The following is a 15,699-nucleotide window of genomic DNA, read 5'->3' on the forward strand; positions in this document are numbered from 1 at the left end:
ATAGCTATAACTTTATTTCTTTTTTAAAAACTTTGTTTACAGTGAAATAAAAGCTGACTCGTCAAAGTTAAAGAAGTGTTGCAGCCAAAGCTGAAGCAGGGCTACGGGGGTTCTTTCTTAAAATTAGATTTTTTTATGCATTTTCAATTAGCATTTTTTTTCAGAATTTCGGTTGCTATTGACAATGGTCACTCTCTGCTTATTGTTCATTACCATGAATGGTTTGATAGTATGTTTCAAAGGTAACGAACCAGGATTGGCCAAAATTTACAAATATTGCATTGATTTTGGCAATCGTTTAGATTTTTTCTTATTGGTCCCTCTTTCGCCAACAATTATCACCGGTTACATTCCTTCCGTAATTAATTAAAATGAGCAGAGGTAAATTATGTTAAAAATGTTGAAAAGAGGCCTTTTTTTAGCAAAATGATTTGCCGCAAAGCGGAACATCGATCTTCAAGATTTGGTAATTATTAATATGAAAGTTGGGAAACAGATGAGATCGTGCAGAAAAAAAATCCCTAAGTAGTACTTACCTCCTCCTGGGTCAATTGACTTAAGAATTCATACAGATACTAAGTCAATATTTACCAAAAATCGGAAACTAGTCTAATAAACGAAGAATAAAAATTGTCTTCCTTGTTAACTTGCAAAAGCATTACGAATATTCCAAGAAAACTTTTTTTTGAATGTTGGTAAAATGTTTGATATCGCTTATTGATAGAAATAATTTTTATAGTAAGTAATGGTATTACTTTGTTTAGTTATAATACATTTACTTATTCAGTAATGGCATTACTTATTTATTACTTATATTATATATTACTTACTATTCCTGACCTATATTACCTATTTCCTCACCAATGATTTATTTTCGTTTTTTTTATATTGTTGGTATAAAGTTCTTTTTTTCGCATATTAAGTTACCATTGGACTATAATCTGGTCTATTGATCTGCGTAATCGAATCTTATATTACCGTAAATAACACATTTTCAGGGGTATTTACAGTGTGTACATTACACTAGCTATTGAAAATAGAATAATTCTTGGTTGGCGCTTATTTTGAACAACAAGGCTATTTTAAATGAATCGGTTAATTTCGGTGGTTTATCTTGATTGGGTATTTTTCTGGGAGGAAGGAGAAGGGCTACAAAAAAACTTCAAAAACAGATGATTTGTTGTGTTTTTATGAGTTGGTATAAATTTTAAGGGGGGGGGGGATCAAACCCAGTAACCACACCCCTCGACATAGCCTTGGCTTCCAGCAATGGAAATACAAAAACATTATTACAAAACAATATTTTAAGTGCTTAAAAAGCAGCTCAAGTACGAATATTTTTACAGGTTTTAATGTGAAAGTCTGAAGCGGCAAACAACAATAATAAGCCATCATACCATCCTTGCGGCAAACAACAATAAACAATAAACAAGCGGCAAACAATAATAATAAGCCATCATACCATTCTCGCGGCAAACAACAATAAACAAGCGGCAAACAACAATAATAAGCCATCATACCATCCTTGCGGCAAACAACAATAAACAATAAACAAGCGTCAAACAACAATAATAAGCCATCATACCATCCTTGCGGCAAACAACAATAAACAATAAACAAGCGGCAAACAACAATAATAAGCCATCATACCATCCTTGCGGCAAACAACAATAAACAATAAACAAGCGGCAAACAACAATAATAGGCCATCATACCATCCTTGTGGCAAACAACAATAAACAAGCGGCAAACAACAATAATAGGCAATCATACCATCCTTGCGGCAAACAACAATAAACAATAAACAAGAGGCAAACAACAATAATAAGCCATCATACCATCCTTGCGGCAAACAACAATAAACAATAAACAAGCGGCAAACAACAATAATAGGCCATCATACCATCCTTGTGGCAAACAACAATAAACAAGCGGCAAACAACAATAATCAGCAATCATACCATCCTTGCGGCAAACAACAATAAACAATAAACAAGCGGCAAACAAAAATAATAAGCCATCATACCATCCTTGCGTCAAACAACAATAAACAATAAACAAGCGGCAAACAACAATAATAGGCCATCATACCATCCTTGTGGCAAACAACAATAAACAAGCGGCAAACAACAATAATAGGCCATCATACCATCCTTGCGGCAAACAACAATAAACAAGCGGCAACCAACAATAATAGGCCATCATAGGCCAACATACCATCCTTGTAGTTTAAATTTTCATTTTCTGTGGTGCTCACTAATTTTGGACATTTTCAGTTCTGTTTCGGGTGATTGTCTTAAAAACCGACCTTCTGCCCTATTCCGACCCGGTGACAATAAGCATCCATGTGAGTATATTATCTGAGTTATTTTCTTTTATTATTTTCTTTCTTGCCTTTACTGTTTTGATTTACTCTCTTCTCCGTTACAACAATGAGTGACTTGATTACAAGATAAATCCAAACTGAAAATTAAGAAGGCCATAAATTCTTAAAATTTATATTTTATCATATTTACGTGTTTTATTTAAAATAAAATTAAAATACTCAATCTAAAATAGATGACATTTTGCTGCGGGTTTCATTCGATAAAGCAGACCAGACAGTCCTTTAGCTCTTTAGAAATTGTAAATCATTAAGAAAGTACTATTTTAACCAACCCTGAAAAAATCCTTCTTTTCCCCCTCCCATTGAGGCTTTCCAGTGACATGGCCTCCCTTGACTTTTTCTTATTCCCCACTTTCTGTGTAAAACGCTAAATAAAAAAAGGGTACTCTGAGGTTTGTTACTCCCTAAGTCATTAACTTGTGTTGGGTTTTCCCAACACAAGTTGACTTCATGAAGGTGCCACTGTGCCTACTTCAAGGCCCTATCCAGGGGGGGAACGGGGTTTCACCCCCCCCCCCCAAACAAAAAAAAATTTCCGACTCGTAAAATCGAAACAAAATGAATATAAACAAATTTTGATGTGTTTTTAAAAGCTTTTTTGTAAAAAAAAAATTCCATTTCTACCCCCCCCCCCCCCGAAAAAAAAACTGAATACGACCCTGTCCTGCTTGTTACTTCTTTTGACGCAAATTGACTAGGATGCTCCTATTATTGAAGTTTACACTTCATAATTATATTTAACGAGATCAGAGGCAACGCTATAGCGTTGCCTACAGTAAAGGCCATACGGCTCCAATGTTTTATTATTATTATTATTAAAAAAAAATTTCCCAGAGGAGCTTCATATGGAAGGGGCCGTCGTAGAAACTTCAAAGGGGGCTCATTCGAATGGATATCGAGAGTTCTAATGCTCGTTTTAAGGGTTAAAAGTGATTGGAGGGCAACTAACCAACCCCCCACGCCCATCATTCCCCCAAACAGACCCAATCAAAATTTCTGGAGATAGCCATTTTGTTCAGCGTAGTTGATTTCCAGATAGAAAATATGTTTTTGAGGAGGACACTCCCCTACAACCCTCAGGGCAAGGGTTTTAAGTTATGCCCTGGGGGCATATAAGGTTCTTAAAGAAGGTGTTGTCATAGAAATTCAAAACAGGCTCATTCGATTGGAAATTCAAAGGGCTAGTGCCCTTTTTAATAGTCAAAAGTGATTAGAGGGCAACTAGCTCCCCCCCTCGACGCCCATCATTTCCCCAAACACATCCAATCAAAATTTTGAGATAGCCATTTTATTCAGCGTAGTTGATTTCCAAATAGAAAATATGTTTTTTATGAGGGCACTCCCCCACAACCCTCAGGGCAAGGGTTTTAAGTTATGCCCTGGGGGCATATAATGTTTTTATAGAAGGCGTGTCGTAGAAACTACAAAAAAGGCTCATTCGATTGGAAATTCTAAGGGCTAGTGCCCTTTTTAATAATCAAAAGTGATTGGAGGGGTACTAGCCCCCTCCCCCCATGCCCATCATTCCCCCATACACATCCAATCAAAATTTTAAGATAGTTATTTTGTTCAGCGTAGTTGATTTCCGGATAGAAAATGTGTTTTTGAGGAGGACACTCCCACGAAACCCTCAGGGTAAGGGTTGTAAGTTATATCGTGGAGTCATATAAGGTTTTTATAGAAGGCGTGGCCGTAGAAGCTTCAAAAAGGGCCATTCGATTACAAATTCAAACAGATAATGCCCTTTTTAATAGTTAAAAGTGATTGGAGGGCACCTAGCCCCCCCTCACGCCCATCATTCCCCCAAACATATCCAATCAAAATTTTGAGATAGTCATTTTGTTAAATGTAGTTGATTTCCAGATAGAAAATACGTTTCTGTGGAGGACACTCCCGCGCAACCCTCAGGGCAAGAGTTTTAAGTTATGCCCTGGGGTCATATAAGGTTTTTATAGAAGGTGCTGTCGTAGAAACATCAAAAAGGCTCATTCGATTGGAAATTCAAAGGGCTAGTGCCCTTTTTGATAGTCGAAAGTGATTGGAGGGCAACTAGCCCCCCCCCCTCACGCCCATCATTCCCCCAAAAATATCCAATCAAAATTTTGAGATAGTCATTTTGTTAAATGTAGTTGATTTCCGGGTAGAAAATATGTTTCTGTGGAGGACACTCCCCCACAACCCTCCGGGCAAGGGTATTAAGTTATACCCTGGGGGCATATAAGGTTTTGATAGAAGGTGATGTCATAGAAACTTCAAAAAAGGCTTATTCAATTGGAAATTCAAAGGGCTAGTGCCCTTTTTAATAGTCGAAAGTAATTTAAGGGCAACTAACCCCCCTCTCACGCCCACCTTTTCCCCAAACACATCCAATCAAAATTTTGAGACACCATTTTATTAAACATAGTTTTAAGTTCTGGAAATTAGGTCTTTGAGGATGACAACTCCCCCACAGCCCTCAGGGCAAGGGTTGTAAGTTATGCCCTGGGGCATCTAAGGTTTTGTATAGACAACGTTGTCATAGAAACTTCAGAAAGGGCTCATTCGAAAGGAAATTTAAATGTCTAGATCCCTTTTTAATAGTCGAAGTGATTTAAAGACAACTGATACCATTTCTCCAAACACGTCCAATAAAAACCATAATATAGCCATTTTGTTCAACGTAATTGAAATTTCCGGAAATTATGTGTTTTAGCAGGACATTCCCCCTCCAATCTTTAGCGGTAAGGGTTATAAGTTATACCCTGGGGGCATATATGGTTCTTATGGAAGGAATTCTCGTAAAAACTTTAGAGATGGCTCCTTTGGTTTGAAATTGAAAGTTCTGGTTCGCTTTTTAAGTGTCAAAAGATATTGAAGGCTAACCAGTTCCCCCCCCCAAACCCGTTTTTCCCAAATGTATCCAATAAAAATTTTGAAATAGCTATTTCGTTAATAATAGTTCAGAGCACATATAACAAAAATTCCGGTGTAAACAGAACCCCCCAGGGCCCGGGGGCCGGCGTGATAAGTTATGCCCTGGGGGCATATATGGATCTTATGGAAGGGAGGCTCGTATTAACCTCAAAGAGGGGTCATTTTATTGGAAATTGAAACTTTTAGTTCACTTTTTAAGAGTCAAGAGAGATTGGAGGGCACCTAGCGCCCTCCCCCTCCTCCACGCCCTTTTTCCTCAAACCCATTCAATAAGAACTTTGAGATAGCTTTTTTTAAAATAGTTCAATGACCATATAACGAAAACTCAGGGGTCAACACAGGCCCCAGGGCCCGAGGGCAGGTGCTGTAAGTTATGCCCTGGGGAATATATGGTTCTTATTGAAGGGATGCTCGTAAAAAATTCAGAGATGGCTCATTTGATTGGAAATTGAAAGTTCTAGTTAATTTTTTTAGAGTCAAATGAGATTGGAGGGCGGCCAGCCCCCTCCCACGCCCCTTTTTCCCCAAATGCACCCAATAAAATTTTTTAGATAGCTATTAAGTTAAAAATTTCTCAAAAGTCAGACAACGAAAACTCAGGTGTCGTCACAACCCCCCAGGGCCCGGGGGCAGGTATTGTAAGTTATGCCCTGGGGTATATATTGTTCGTATGAAAGGGATGCTCGTATAAATTTTAGAGAGGGCTCATTTGATTGGATATTGAAAGTTCGAGCTCACTTTTCAATAGTCAAAAGAGATCCGAGGGCAGCTAGCCCCCCTAAAAATAGTTCAAAGGTGAGATAAGAAAAAATCCGGTGTCAATAGAACCCCCCAGGGCACAGGGGAAGGCGTTCTAAGTTATGCCCTGAGGGCATGTATGGTTCTTATGAAAGGGATGCTCGTATAAACTTCATAAAGGGCTCTTTTGATTGGAAATTGAAAGTTCTAGTTCACGTTTTAAGAGACAAGAGAGTTAAACTAGCTCCCCCCACGCTCTTTTTTCCCCAAACCCGTCCGCTACAAATTTTGAGACAGCCAGTGTTTTGGAAATTGTTAAATAACAAAAACGCCCCCTAGAGCCCAGGGGATAAGCGTTGTAAGTGTTGTCCTGGGGGCGTATATGGTTCTTATGAAAGGGATGCTCGTATATACTTCAGAGGGGGCTCATTTGATTGGAAAATGAAGTTCTAGTTCAACTTTTAAGAGTCAAAAGATATCCTAGGGCAACTAGCCCCCCCCCACACACACACACCCGTTTTCCCCCAAGCCCATCCGATATAATTTTTATAATAGCCATTTCATTAGAAATAGTTCAAAGGTCAGATAATAAAAATTCCTGTGTCGACGGAACCCGCCAGGGCCCGGAGGCAGGTGTTATGAGTAATGCTCCAGGGGCATATACAGTTCTTATCGAAGGGATTCTCGTATAAACTTCGGAGAGGGCTCATTTGATTTGAAATTGAAAGTTCTTGTTCACTTTTTCAGGGTCAAAAGAGATAGGAGGGCAACTAGCCCCCCCCCTGCTCCACGCCCTAAATGCATCAGACTTTTTTTTTTTTTTTAGATAGTCATTTTATTAAAAATAGTTCAACTTTCTGATAACAAAAAACTCCGGTGTCGACACATCCCCTAGGGCCAGGGGGTAGGCGTTGTAAGTTATGCCCTGGGGCATATATGGTTGTTATGGAAGAGATGCTCGTATAAAATTCCTAGAGGGCTCGTCTGGTTGGAAATATTTAAAGTTGTGATTCGTGTCTTGAGCTACAAACGTGGTCGGAGGGCAGTTAGTCTCCCCCTAGATTCCATTTATTTTTTTTCACAGAGGTACTTCATATTGAAAAGGTTTTAACAAAGACTTCAAAGGGGCTCGTTCTATTGGGAATCGAGACTTCTAGTGCCCTTTTTAAGAGTAAAAAGTGATCAGAGGGCAACTGGCCCCCCAAGCCCTTTTTCCCCAAATACATCTCATAAAAAATTTGAGGTAGCCATTTTGTTAAAAATAGTTCAAAGATCATATAATAAAAACTCCTTTATGTATGGTCATTTCGTTAAAAATAGTTCAAAGATCAGATGAGAAAAACTCCTGTGTCGACACCCCCCCCCCACTGCCGGGGCAGGTGTTGTAAGTATTGCTCTGGGGGAATATATGGTTCTTATGGAAGGTATATTCGTATAAACTCCAGAAAGGGTTCATTTGAATGGAAATTAAAAATTGTAGTTCATTTTCTCAGAGTGAAAAAAGATCAGGAGGCAACTAGCTCCTCCCGACCTCACAGCCTTTGGGTGTATCGGATGGTTAAGCCAAACCGTTGAAAAATTCAGGCGACCATTTTGTTAAGAATAGTTCAACCATAAGATATTTAGGTTCCGGGGTCGACACAACCCCCCGGGCCCAGGGGTAGGCTTTGTAAGTTATACTCTGAGTGTATATAAGGTTCTTATAGAAGTGATACTCGCATAAACTTCAGAGAGGGCTCCTTTGACTGAAAATAAAAAGTTCTAGTTCACTTTTAAAGAGTAAAAAGAGACCGAAGCTTAATCTAGTCCCCCCACACCTTTTTTCCCCAAACCCATCCGATGAAAATTTGAGATGGCAATTTTGTTAAAAATAGTTCAAACATCAGATAATAAAAACTCCGAGGTTGACACAAACCTATTTTTTCACTTTGATACTGTTACTTTGATATCAGTTTTGATACTTTGATGAATATTTGATTTTTTTTTTAAGTTCGATTTTGAAATAAGGAAATTTAAAAAAGGTGAAATTTTTACAATCAAAAACAAACAAAAATTAATTAAAAAAACTTTCCGAAAAATATTTTTTTAAAATAAAATTAATGTTAATTTTAAAATTAAGCTCAGTATTTTGAAATTAAAACACAACACTACCAGAAATTACTATTAAATAATAAATGAAACCCAAAACGAACGGTAATTAAATAAGCAATCATAGCAAAAACACACAACAAGTAAAATATAAAAGAACAAATAGATCTTAAAGCGAGTAATGCTTAAAATGAATATAAGTATCAACCTTAAAATGAAAAGAGTTTTTTCCTATTGAAGTATAAATGAAACTTAAACGAAAAGAAATTAGATAAACAATCAGTGCAAACAAACATGCAATAAATATTAATTTAAAGTAATAACTAAACCTTAAAACAAGTTAAACTTAAATTGAATATGCAAATCAACCTCGAAACGAAACAAAAATCACTACAAAAAAGAGTTTGGTTATGACCTCCTTCTCTCACTGTAAAAGTCTATAACCACTGCGTCATTGGCGCTATACTGAAAACTATATGCGTCTTGAACAGTCTTAAAAAGTATAAACAACATCAAATTGAATATTTGATGTATAATGATATTAATTTTTGAAAAATCCATCAGTTCAAGAATTTATTTCACTTTAATTGTATTTTTATTTTCAATACTGTAAGAACTGGAAAAGAAAATATTTGTAATAATATCCGTTTTCAGTTAAGCGCCAATGACGGAGTAGGTTTTTGGTTTTTATTTACAGTTAGGAAAGGAGGCAGAATCCAAAGATATGTCTGCACGGAAACTATATTCGTCTTTAACAACTTCTAAAAGAGCTAATAAATTAAACTGAATATTTGATGTATAATGATATTAATTGCTGAAAGCTCATCTGTTCAAAATGTTTTTAATGTTTTTGAAACATTAAAAACGATTCAATATTAAGTACAAAAGAAATTTTTTTTTATAAAATTGTTTTTTTTTTGTACAAAAGAATTTGTACAAATTTTTTCAATATTAAGTACAAAAGAAAATATTTGTCATAAAATTGTTTTTTTTTAATTATTATTTATAATTTTCCTATCATTATTTTTTTTTTCTCTGATTATTTTTTCTAACAATTTCTAAATCTTTTAATGATCTTTCATTTTCTGATAAAGAAGTATCTGACCTTTACCTCTTCTAATCTAAATAATAGTTCCTCTGTAAAATGTCTTCGCTGACTGTGGTGGGTCAAACAAAACGAAATGTCAACCCATACCAACGAGTTAGAGATCATTTGTCTCTGTGTTTCTGCTTAGCGACTAGCCAGAGGTGTTTTCCAACCAATCTATCAGGTGCTCTAAGATTTTTACTCTTTTTTGTAACTCTCTATGTAGACCCTCTCGTATTGGTGTTTGTAACGGCCATCTCCTAATATTTCTAGTTAGGTAAGAACACATTCTTATAAACATGCGGAAAGACCGTGAAAATATAGCAATAAAAAATTCAAATTGTTTTCCTTTTTTCACAGTGTTGGTGCGCTAATTTTCGCGAGTTAAAAAGACCCTTAAAATGCTGTTAAAATTTTGTTAAAATGTTAAAATTTTGCTCTTAACTTAGTTATTATATATTGTTTTCTGTCGAAAATTTTTGTGGAATTGCATGTCATTTCTTTGAATTGTGGGCGGTTGACTACATCATAAAGGTTTCTAATTCAATGACATTTGCTGTAGAATGACTAATGCCTTTTGTTGTTTCTCGTTACTATGCAAATTTTCGAAAATTGCTTTTAATTCAGTAAATAAACATGGTTCACATTCCTTTAAAAACTTTTTAATTCTATCAGTAATAGGGTTCAGGAGAGGGATTAAACATTGTACTTATGCAAGAGGATTAGGGCCCTTCAGTACCTCTAATGCCAATTTTATTTTTATTTCTTCTAAAATTTTAAATTGGCCTCTTTCTAACAAACAAATTCGCATGTACACGCCTGGTTCAAGGCAGTCTGGTCCATCTTAACCAGAGTCGTAAGCCCAAGTCCCCCCAAAATTGTAATTTTCCTTGAGTTTCTGAGCTTTCTCTATTCAAAATATTATCTAAAATTTGTTTTTGATTATTGACCCCTTTCCGAAATATTTAGTACCCCCATACACAAGAATCGGTAGGATCTGCCTGCCCTCACCGTTCAGAAAGTTCACTGTATTTAGTCAAGTTCATCCTTTTTATTTAATAATTTGTGGGTCTAGGTACCCCGATTGGCGATAGGAAAGACGGGCAATCTCGGGCAATCCCTCACAAAGCGAAGACATTCGTAATCTATGCGTTTAAAAGGGGCGAGGTCCATAAAATTTATGTTGGAAAGAAAAACTTACCGTAAAATGTTTCCGAAAGCTGGAATTTTGAAAACATGATAAACATAAAAGTAATATACGCTTCACTCTGATTCCACATTTGTAAAAAGCTAACCCTCTAAAACTATTAGAATGTCCTTACTGAAAAGGCCTGTCAGTGATGCATGTTTATTTTTTTTCACATTGGAGATCGTAACAGGCCAGGGGCTAGAGAATATTGGAAGAGGAATTATTCGGATGGAAATGTTGAGTTTTAGAGGATTTCTTTAGTAAAAAGATTTTTTAAGGGACTACCACATAAAGTTGCCGTGTCCAGCTATTAATTAAAAAAACTTTTTCCACGAATTAAGTTTTTCAAGAAAAAGTAGAGAACTCAATTAAACCAAAAATGAACAAAAATAAAATCAAATAATCTACCAAGCATAGAACTACCACAAATCAGTACAGGGGTGGATCCAGGATTTTTTTTAGGGGGGGGGGCAACATAGGGTGATCCGATAAACTTGCGTTAGGAGCAAGTTTAATTAACGCAAACTTGGGTTAGTTAAGTAAATTACACTACTTTAGACTACGCTAGAGGGGGCCCCCCTGGATCCGCGGCTGAATCAGTATCAATAAATAAATGAAACCCAAAACAAACAGAAATTAAAATAAATAACGAAGCCAAACTCAAAACGAGCAGAAATTAATATGAGTAGGGTTCAAAACCCATATGCTTGTCAAAAGCCAGAATATAATTTTTACTTTACTGAAAAAAATTATTTTAAATGTTTTTTTAGAAATTTTTACTTTTATAACTTTAAGAAATCAAAAATTAATTAAGATTTTAAGGAATAAATATCAGCATTTGTTTATTAAACTGACAATACACATTCATTTGAATTTTTCCAGTACTTTCAACAACATCTTTTATTAAATATAATAATTCACGCCAGCTTAACGACCGGTTACAAACAAAGCACAAATATGCTTGAAAAACTCAACCAGAACACAGTTACTAAATTATACAACTAACCAAATCATATCTGAAATAAACACAAATAAAGAACAAAAAAAAATTAGAAATTTTGATAACAATTACAGAACAATAAATTAAAAAAAAGGAAAAAAATATTAACAGAAAAAAAAAAAAACAAAAACTTAATTTGTCCTCTCTCGCAATCCAGTCCCACACTCGCCAACTGCCCACAAGGAGAAGTGACTATAACCGGTTTTTAAATTGTGGCACACTTTCCGCTTCCCGAATTGAGTCTGGAAAGGTATTCTAGAACATCGGACCCGTGTGCTTTGCCACATGGCTAGAACGAACCGTACTTCTTGGCTCACCTACCAGGTCTTCAGCATTTCTCGTAGCAAATCCGTGATAAAATAAATTAAAACGAAGAAAATTATTAAAAACATCAGGTGCAAAACCATTCAAAATCCTAAGTTTCCTAAAAATCGACTCTGTATTTAAAACTCCTGTATCATACTTACCAATTAACCTCACTGCTTTATTTTGCTGAATCTGCACTCGTTTTAAATTGCGCGTAAAATTACTAGCCCAAATCATACATCCATAATTTATATAGGCAAATGCGCAATCAAAGAGTAATATAAAAGAACTAAAGTATGAGAAAGTAAAAAATTTTGATAACTTCTTAAAATCCCAAGATCACGCGATACCTTACAGGCAGACACATCAAGGTGTCGTCTCCGGCTGAGTCCCTGATCTTGTATGAATCCTAGGTACCGCACCTCCTCAACCTGTTTTAATACAGAACCATTTACTCTTATTTCACTGGGAATATTTGGAGGTACACCAGGCCGATTAAAAAGAATATAATTACTCTTTGCCGCGTTAATGCTAGCTAGCACCTACAAAGTCACTCAACCCTTGCAGAGCTCTGTTTGCTTTCTGGACCAATTCTTCAAGAATCTTCGCTGCCACTATAAGTGTTGTATTATCGGCGAAAGATGTCATAGACGCACCAGGAATGTAGAACCACATACTATCGACATACACTATATACAACAGGTGTCCTAAAACAAAACCCTAAGGAACTCCACATGAAACATCGAAAAACCTAGAAAACTTCTCTCCTAGATTTACCCTCACTGACCTATCATTTAAATATGAACTAAACTAGGTCAAACATATCCCTTTTGCACCCGAGTCTCTTAATCTATCCAATAAAATACTGAAATCAAAGGTCTCAAACGCTTGTTTAAAATCTATAAAAATACTAATACAATACTCACCCTTTTCTAAAGCTAAATTAATATATTCTAAAATAATACATTATATTCCTGATAATAAATAATATTATTAGTATTTATTATTAAAATACTTATTATTTTAAGAATAAATAATAAGTAAAGTACAAATTATATTCTATTACAAATTATTACATATATGAGCGAGTTTGCCCCCTAGTCAATGCCTCGCTCTTTACGCTAAGGTTTTTTTTTAGTACTTTAAAAAGAGCTATCTATTATAATTAAACAGCCTTTGTGTTTTAAGGGTCATTCTTAAAGAATTGGAAAAAAATTCGAAATCTAGCGTAAAGAGCAAGGGGCAAACTCCCTCATATACGTAATAGTTAGTAATAGAATATAATTTTTACTTTACTAAAAAAAAATTCAAATGAATGTGCATTGTCAGTTTAATAAATATAGGCTGATATTTTTTCCTTAGAATCTTAATTAATTTTGATTTCCTAATGTTATAAAGTTGAAAACATTTATAAGAATTTGTTTCAGTCAAGTACAAATTATATTCTGGCTTTTAGAAAGCATAGGGGTTTTGAACCCTACTCAAATTAATTTCTGCTCGTTTTGAGTTTGGCTCTGTTATTTATTTTACTTTCTGTTCGTTTTGGGTTTCATTTATTTTAGTGATAGGCGACTGATTTGTGGGAGTTGCATGTTTTGTAGATTATTTGATTCTATTTTTGTTCATTTCTGATTTAATTGAGTTCTTTCCTTTTTTTCGAAAAACTTATTTTGTGGAAAAAGTTTCTTTCATTAATTTCTGTTCGTTTTATATTGACATAGTCCTTTTTCAGGGAAAAAGAAAATAATAGTTTGTTCCTTTAAGGATTTATAGTTTGGCCTGCTATCATTATGCTGGGGAAACTTTTTCAGCAATTTTTAACAACATAAAATTTTTTGAAAATCATGACACAAATAGTAGACTAAGGTATGAAGGTGAAATCTTCAGAGAATATTTCTGTTGTACGGATGACAAACTGTCATCCGTATGCAGGTTATCCAAAGGGCATATCAGCAAAATCTTAGGAACAGTTTCGTTTGTGAAATTAAAACTTACAACGCTTGTTGTGGGGGATGTTGAACTAACCAAAAGACAATATTTGCATCATAATACTAATGCTTCTACTCCTACAACTACTGCTACTATTTTTATTACTACTATTAACTGTACTCGTACTGCCACTACTATATTTACTGGTGCTACTACTACAACTAATAAACCTGAGGGTATTAAGGCAAAAATTTTGGGCACTGTATTGAAATAAATCGAATCACACTATGCCCATATAGGTTGTCAAGAGGACGTATCAGCAATGCTTCAAAAGCGGTTGATGGTATTTAGTTAAAAATTTCATCGTGTGTTGAAGGGGATGTTGAAAAGATGGGTTGTTTGGATACTGCAAATAATTCTACTGATGCTACAACAAGTAGTACTATGTATAGTTACTGAACCTTTCAACAATGCTGAAAAAACTGACTTCTCAAAACTTTGTTTGGATATTTTTTATGGGAAATGATGAGCGCGGGGGGGCTCAAGTTCAACTTCAAGTTCTTTTGATTTTCAAACAAATAACACTCATTATAACATTATACAAAAAAAAAAAAAATTAAAGAGGGTGCCTACAAAGTGAGTTATACAGCGGAAACCGGCACCCTTAGAAGAAAAAATAAATGATATTATAAAAGTAATGAAAAAATCAATAATAATAAACAATAAAACTGCACATCATAAAAAGAAAATTAGACACCAAATTCAACTCACAGCCCACATTCCAAATCAAATAATAACCAAAATATAAATTAGCATCAGCACCGGCAACCATGACTTCATATTAATTGATAATGATCAATTAGGTATAGTTTTAAATTATTTTTATAAAGCGAAATAGAGGAATGTGCACCCACATAATTTTCATGAATGTTCCAAAACTTTATTACTGAATCTTTTGGAGACAATCTGGATTGTCCAGTATAAACTCTAGGCCGAGGCAATTTAGCTGAACGTATTCTTAAACTAAACTTTTTCTAAAAAAAAAAAAGATAGCGAGAAATTAATAGAATCAAGAGCCAATGGTAATAATTCTTTAATTTGTTTAAGTCTAAAAAGGACACTATGGACTGGAAGGACGAGATCAACTTGCAATATGTTCAAAAACGTATATAGACTCTCAGTAGAGGATCTATCAGGGAGTGCCGAGGGGGAAGGAAGGAGTTGTGGGGGGGGGGCGAGGTTTCTCTCAAATCACTTTGACGCTTAAAAAGGGCACTATAACTTCCAATTTAAAAACAAATGAGACTCATCGGAATTTAAGGCGACCACCCATTGCATAAGAACCTTATATGCCCCCAGGGCATAACTTAAAGTCCTTTCCCATGGCTCTGGGGGGTTGTGCTAACCCTGGAAGCATTGTTATATATTCTTTGGACTATTTTAAATAAAAGTGCCATCGCACAATTTCAATCAGATACGTGTGGTGAAAAGAGGGGTAGTTAGGTGTGGGGGGGGCGGCTACTTGACTTCCATCACTATTGACTCTTAAAAGGGAACTAGAACTTCCAATTTCAACAAAATGAGCCACCTCTAAAGCTTATACAACCATCCCTTCCGTAAGAACCTTAAATGCCCCAGGGACATAACTTGCAACCCTCGCCCTCAGGCTCTGGTAGTTTGTATCAGCCTCAAAAGCCTTGTTATGTGATATTTGACCTATTTTGAATAAAAGTACTGGGACTTATTTCATTTGAAATTAGAAGTTATAGTGCCCTTTTTAAGAGTCAAAGTGATTTGAGATCAAACAGACCCCCCCCCCCCTTCACGCTCAGCATTTGCCTTAACACCTCCTATCAAAATTTGGAGATAACAATTTTATTCATCATAGTTGAAGGTTTCAGAAATTATGTCTGTGAGGAATAATCAGTAGAAAGGGGGGTTCTACTCGTGACAGGACCACGTGGTTTATGGTTTTCTCACTGAGAATGAAAAAACAGGAATTTTCTCACTTGGAAAAACAGGAATTTTCTCACATTTATGTCTGTTTCTATGGACGGTTATGT

General features: G+C 35.5%; 1 protein-coding gene across 1 annotated transcript in view; it reads left to right on the forward strand.

Annotated features, from left to right (window-relative positions):
• Positions 1-15,699, forward strand: part of LOC148944264 (CD109 antigen-like) — a 340,357-nt gene that overhangs the window by 43,373 nt on the left and 281,285 nt on the right. Inside the window, exon 4 of the mRNA XM_089099715.1 lies at positions 2,277-2,347. Coding sequence (XP_088955841.1) covers positions 2,277-2,347 — 71 coding nt within the window. The remainder of the gene's footprint in view (positions 1-2,276; positions 2,348-15,699) is intronic.

Source organism: Artemia sp. Qi Xiang Cuo, chromosome 14 (genome assembly GCF_049724085.1).
Source record: "Artemia sp. Qi Xiang Cuo chromosome 14, ASM4972408v1, whole genome shotgun sequence".
In the NCBI taxonomy this organism is placed as follows: Eukaryota; Metazoa; Arthropoda; class Branchiopoda; order Anostraca; family Artemiidae; genus Artemia; species Artemia sp. Qi Xiang Cuo.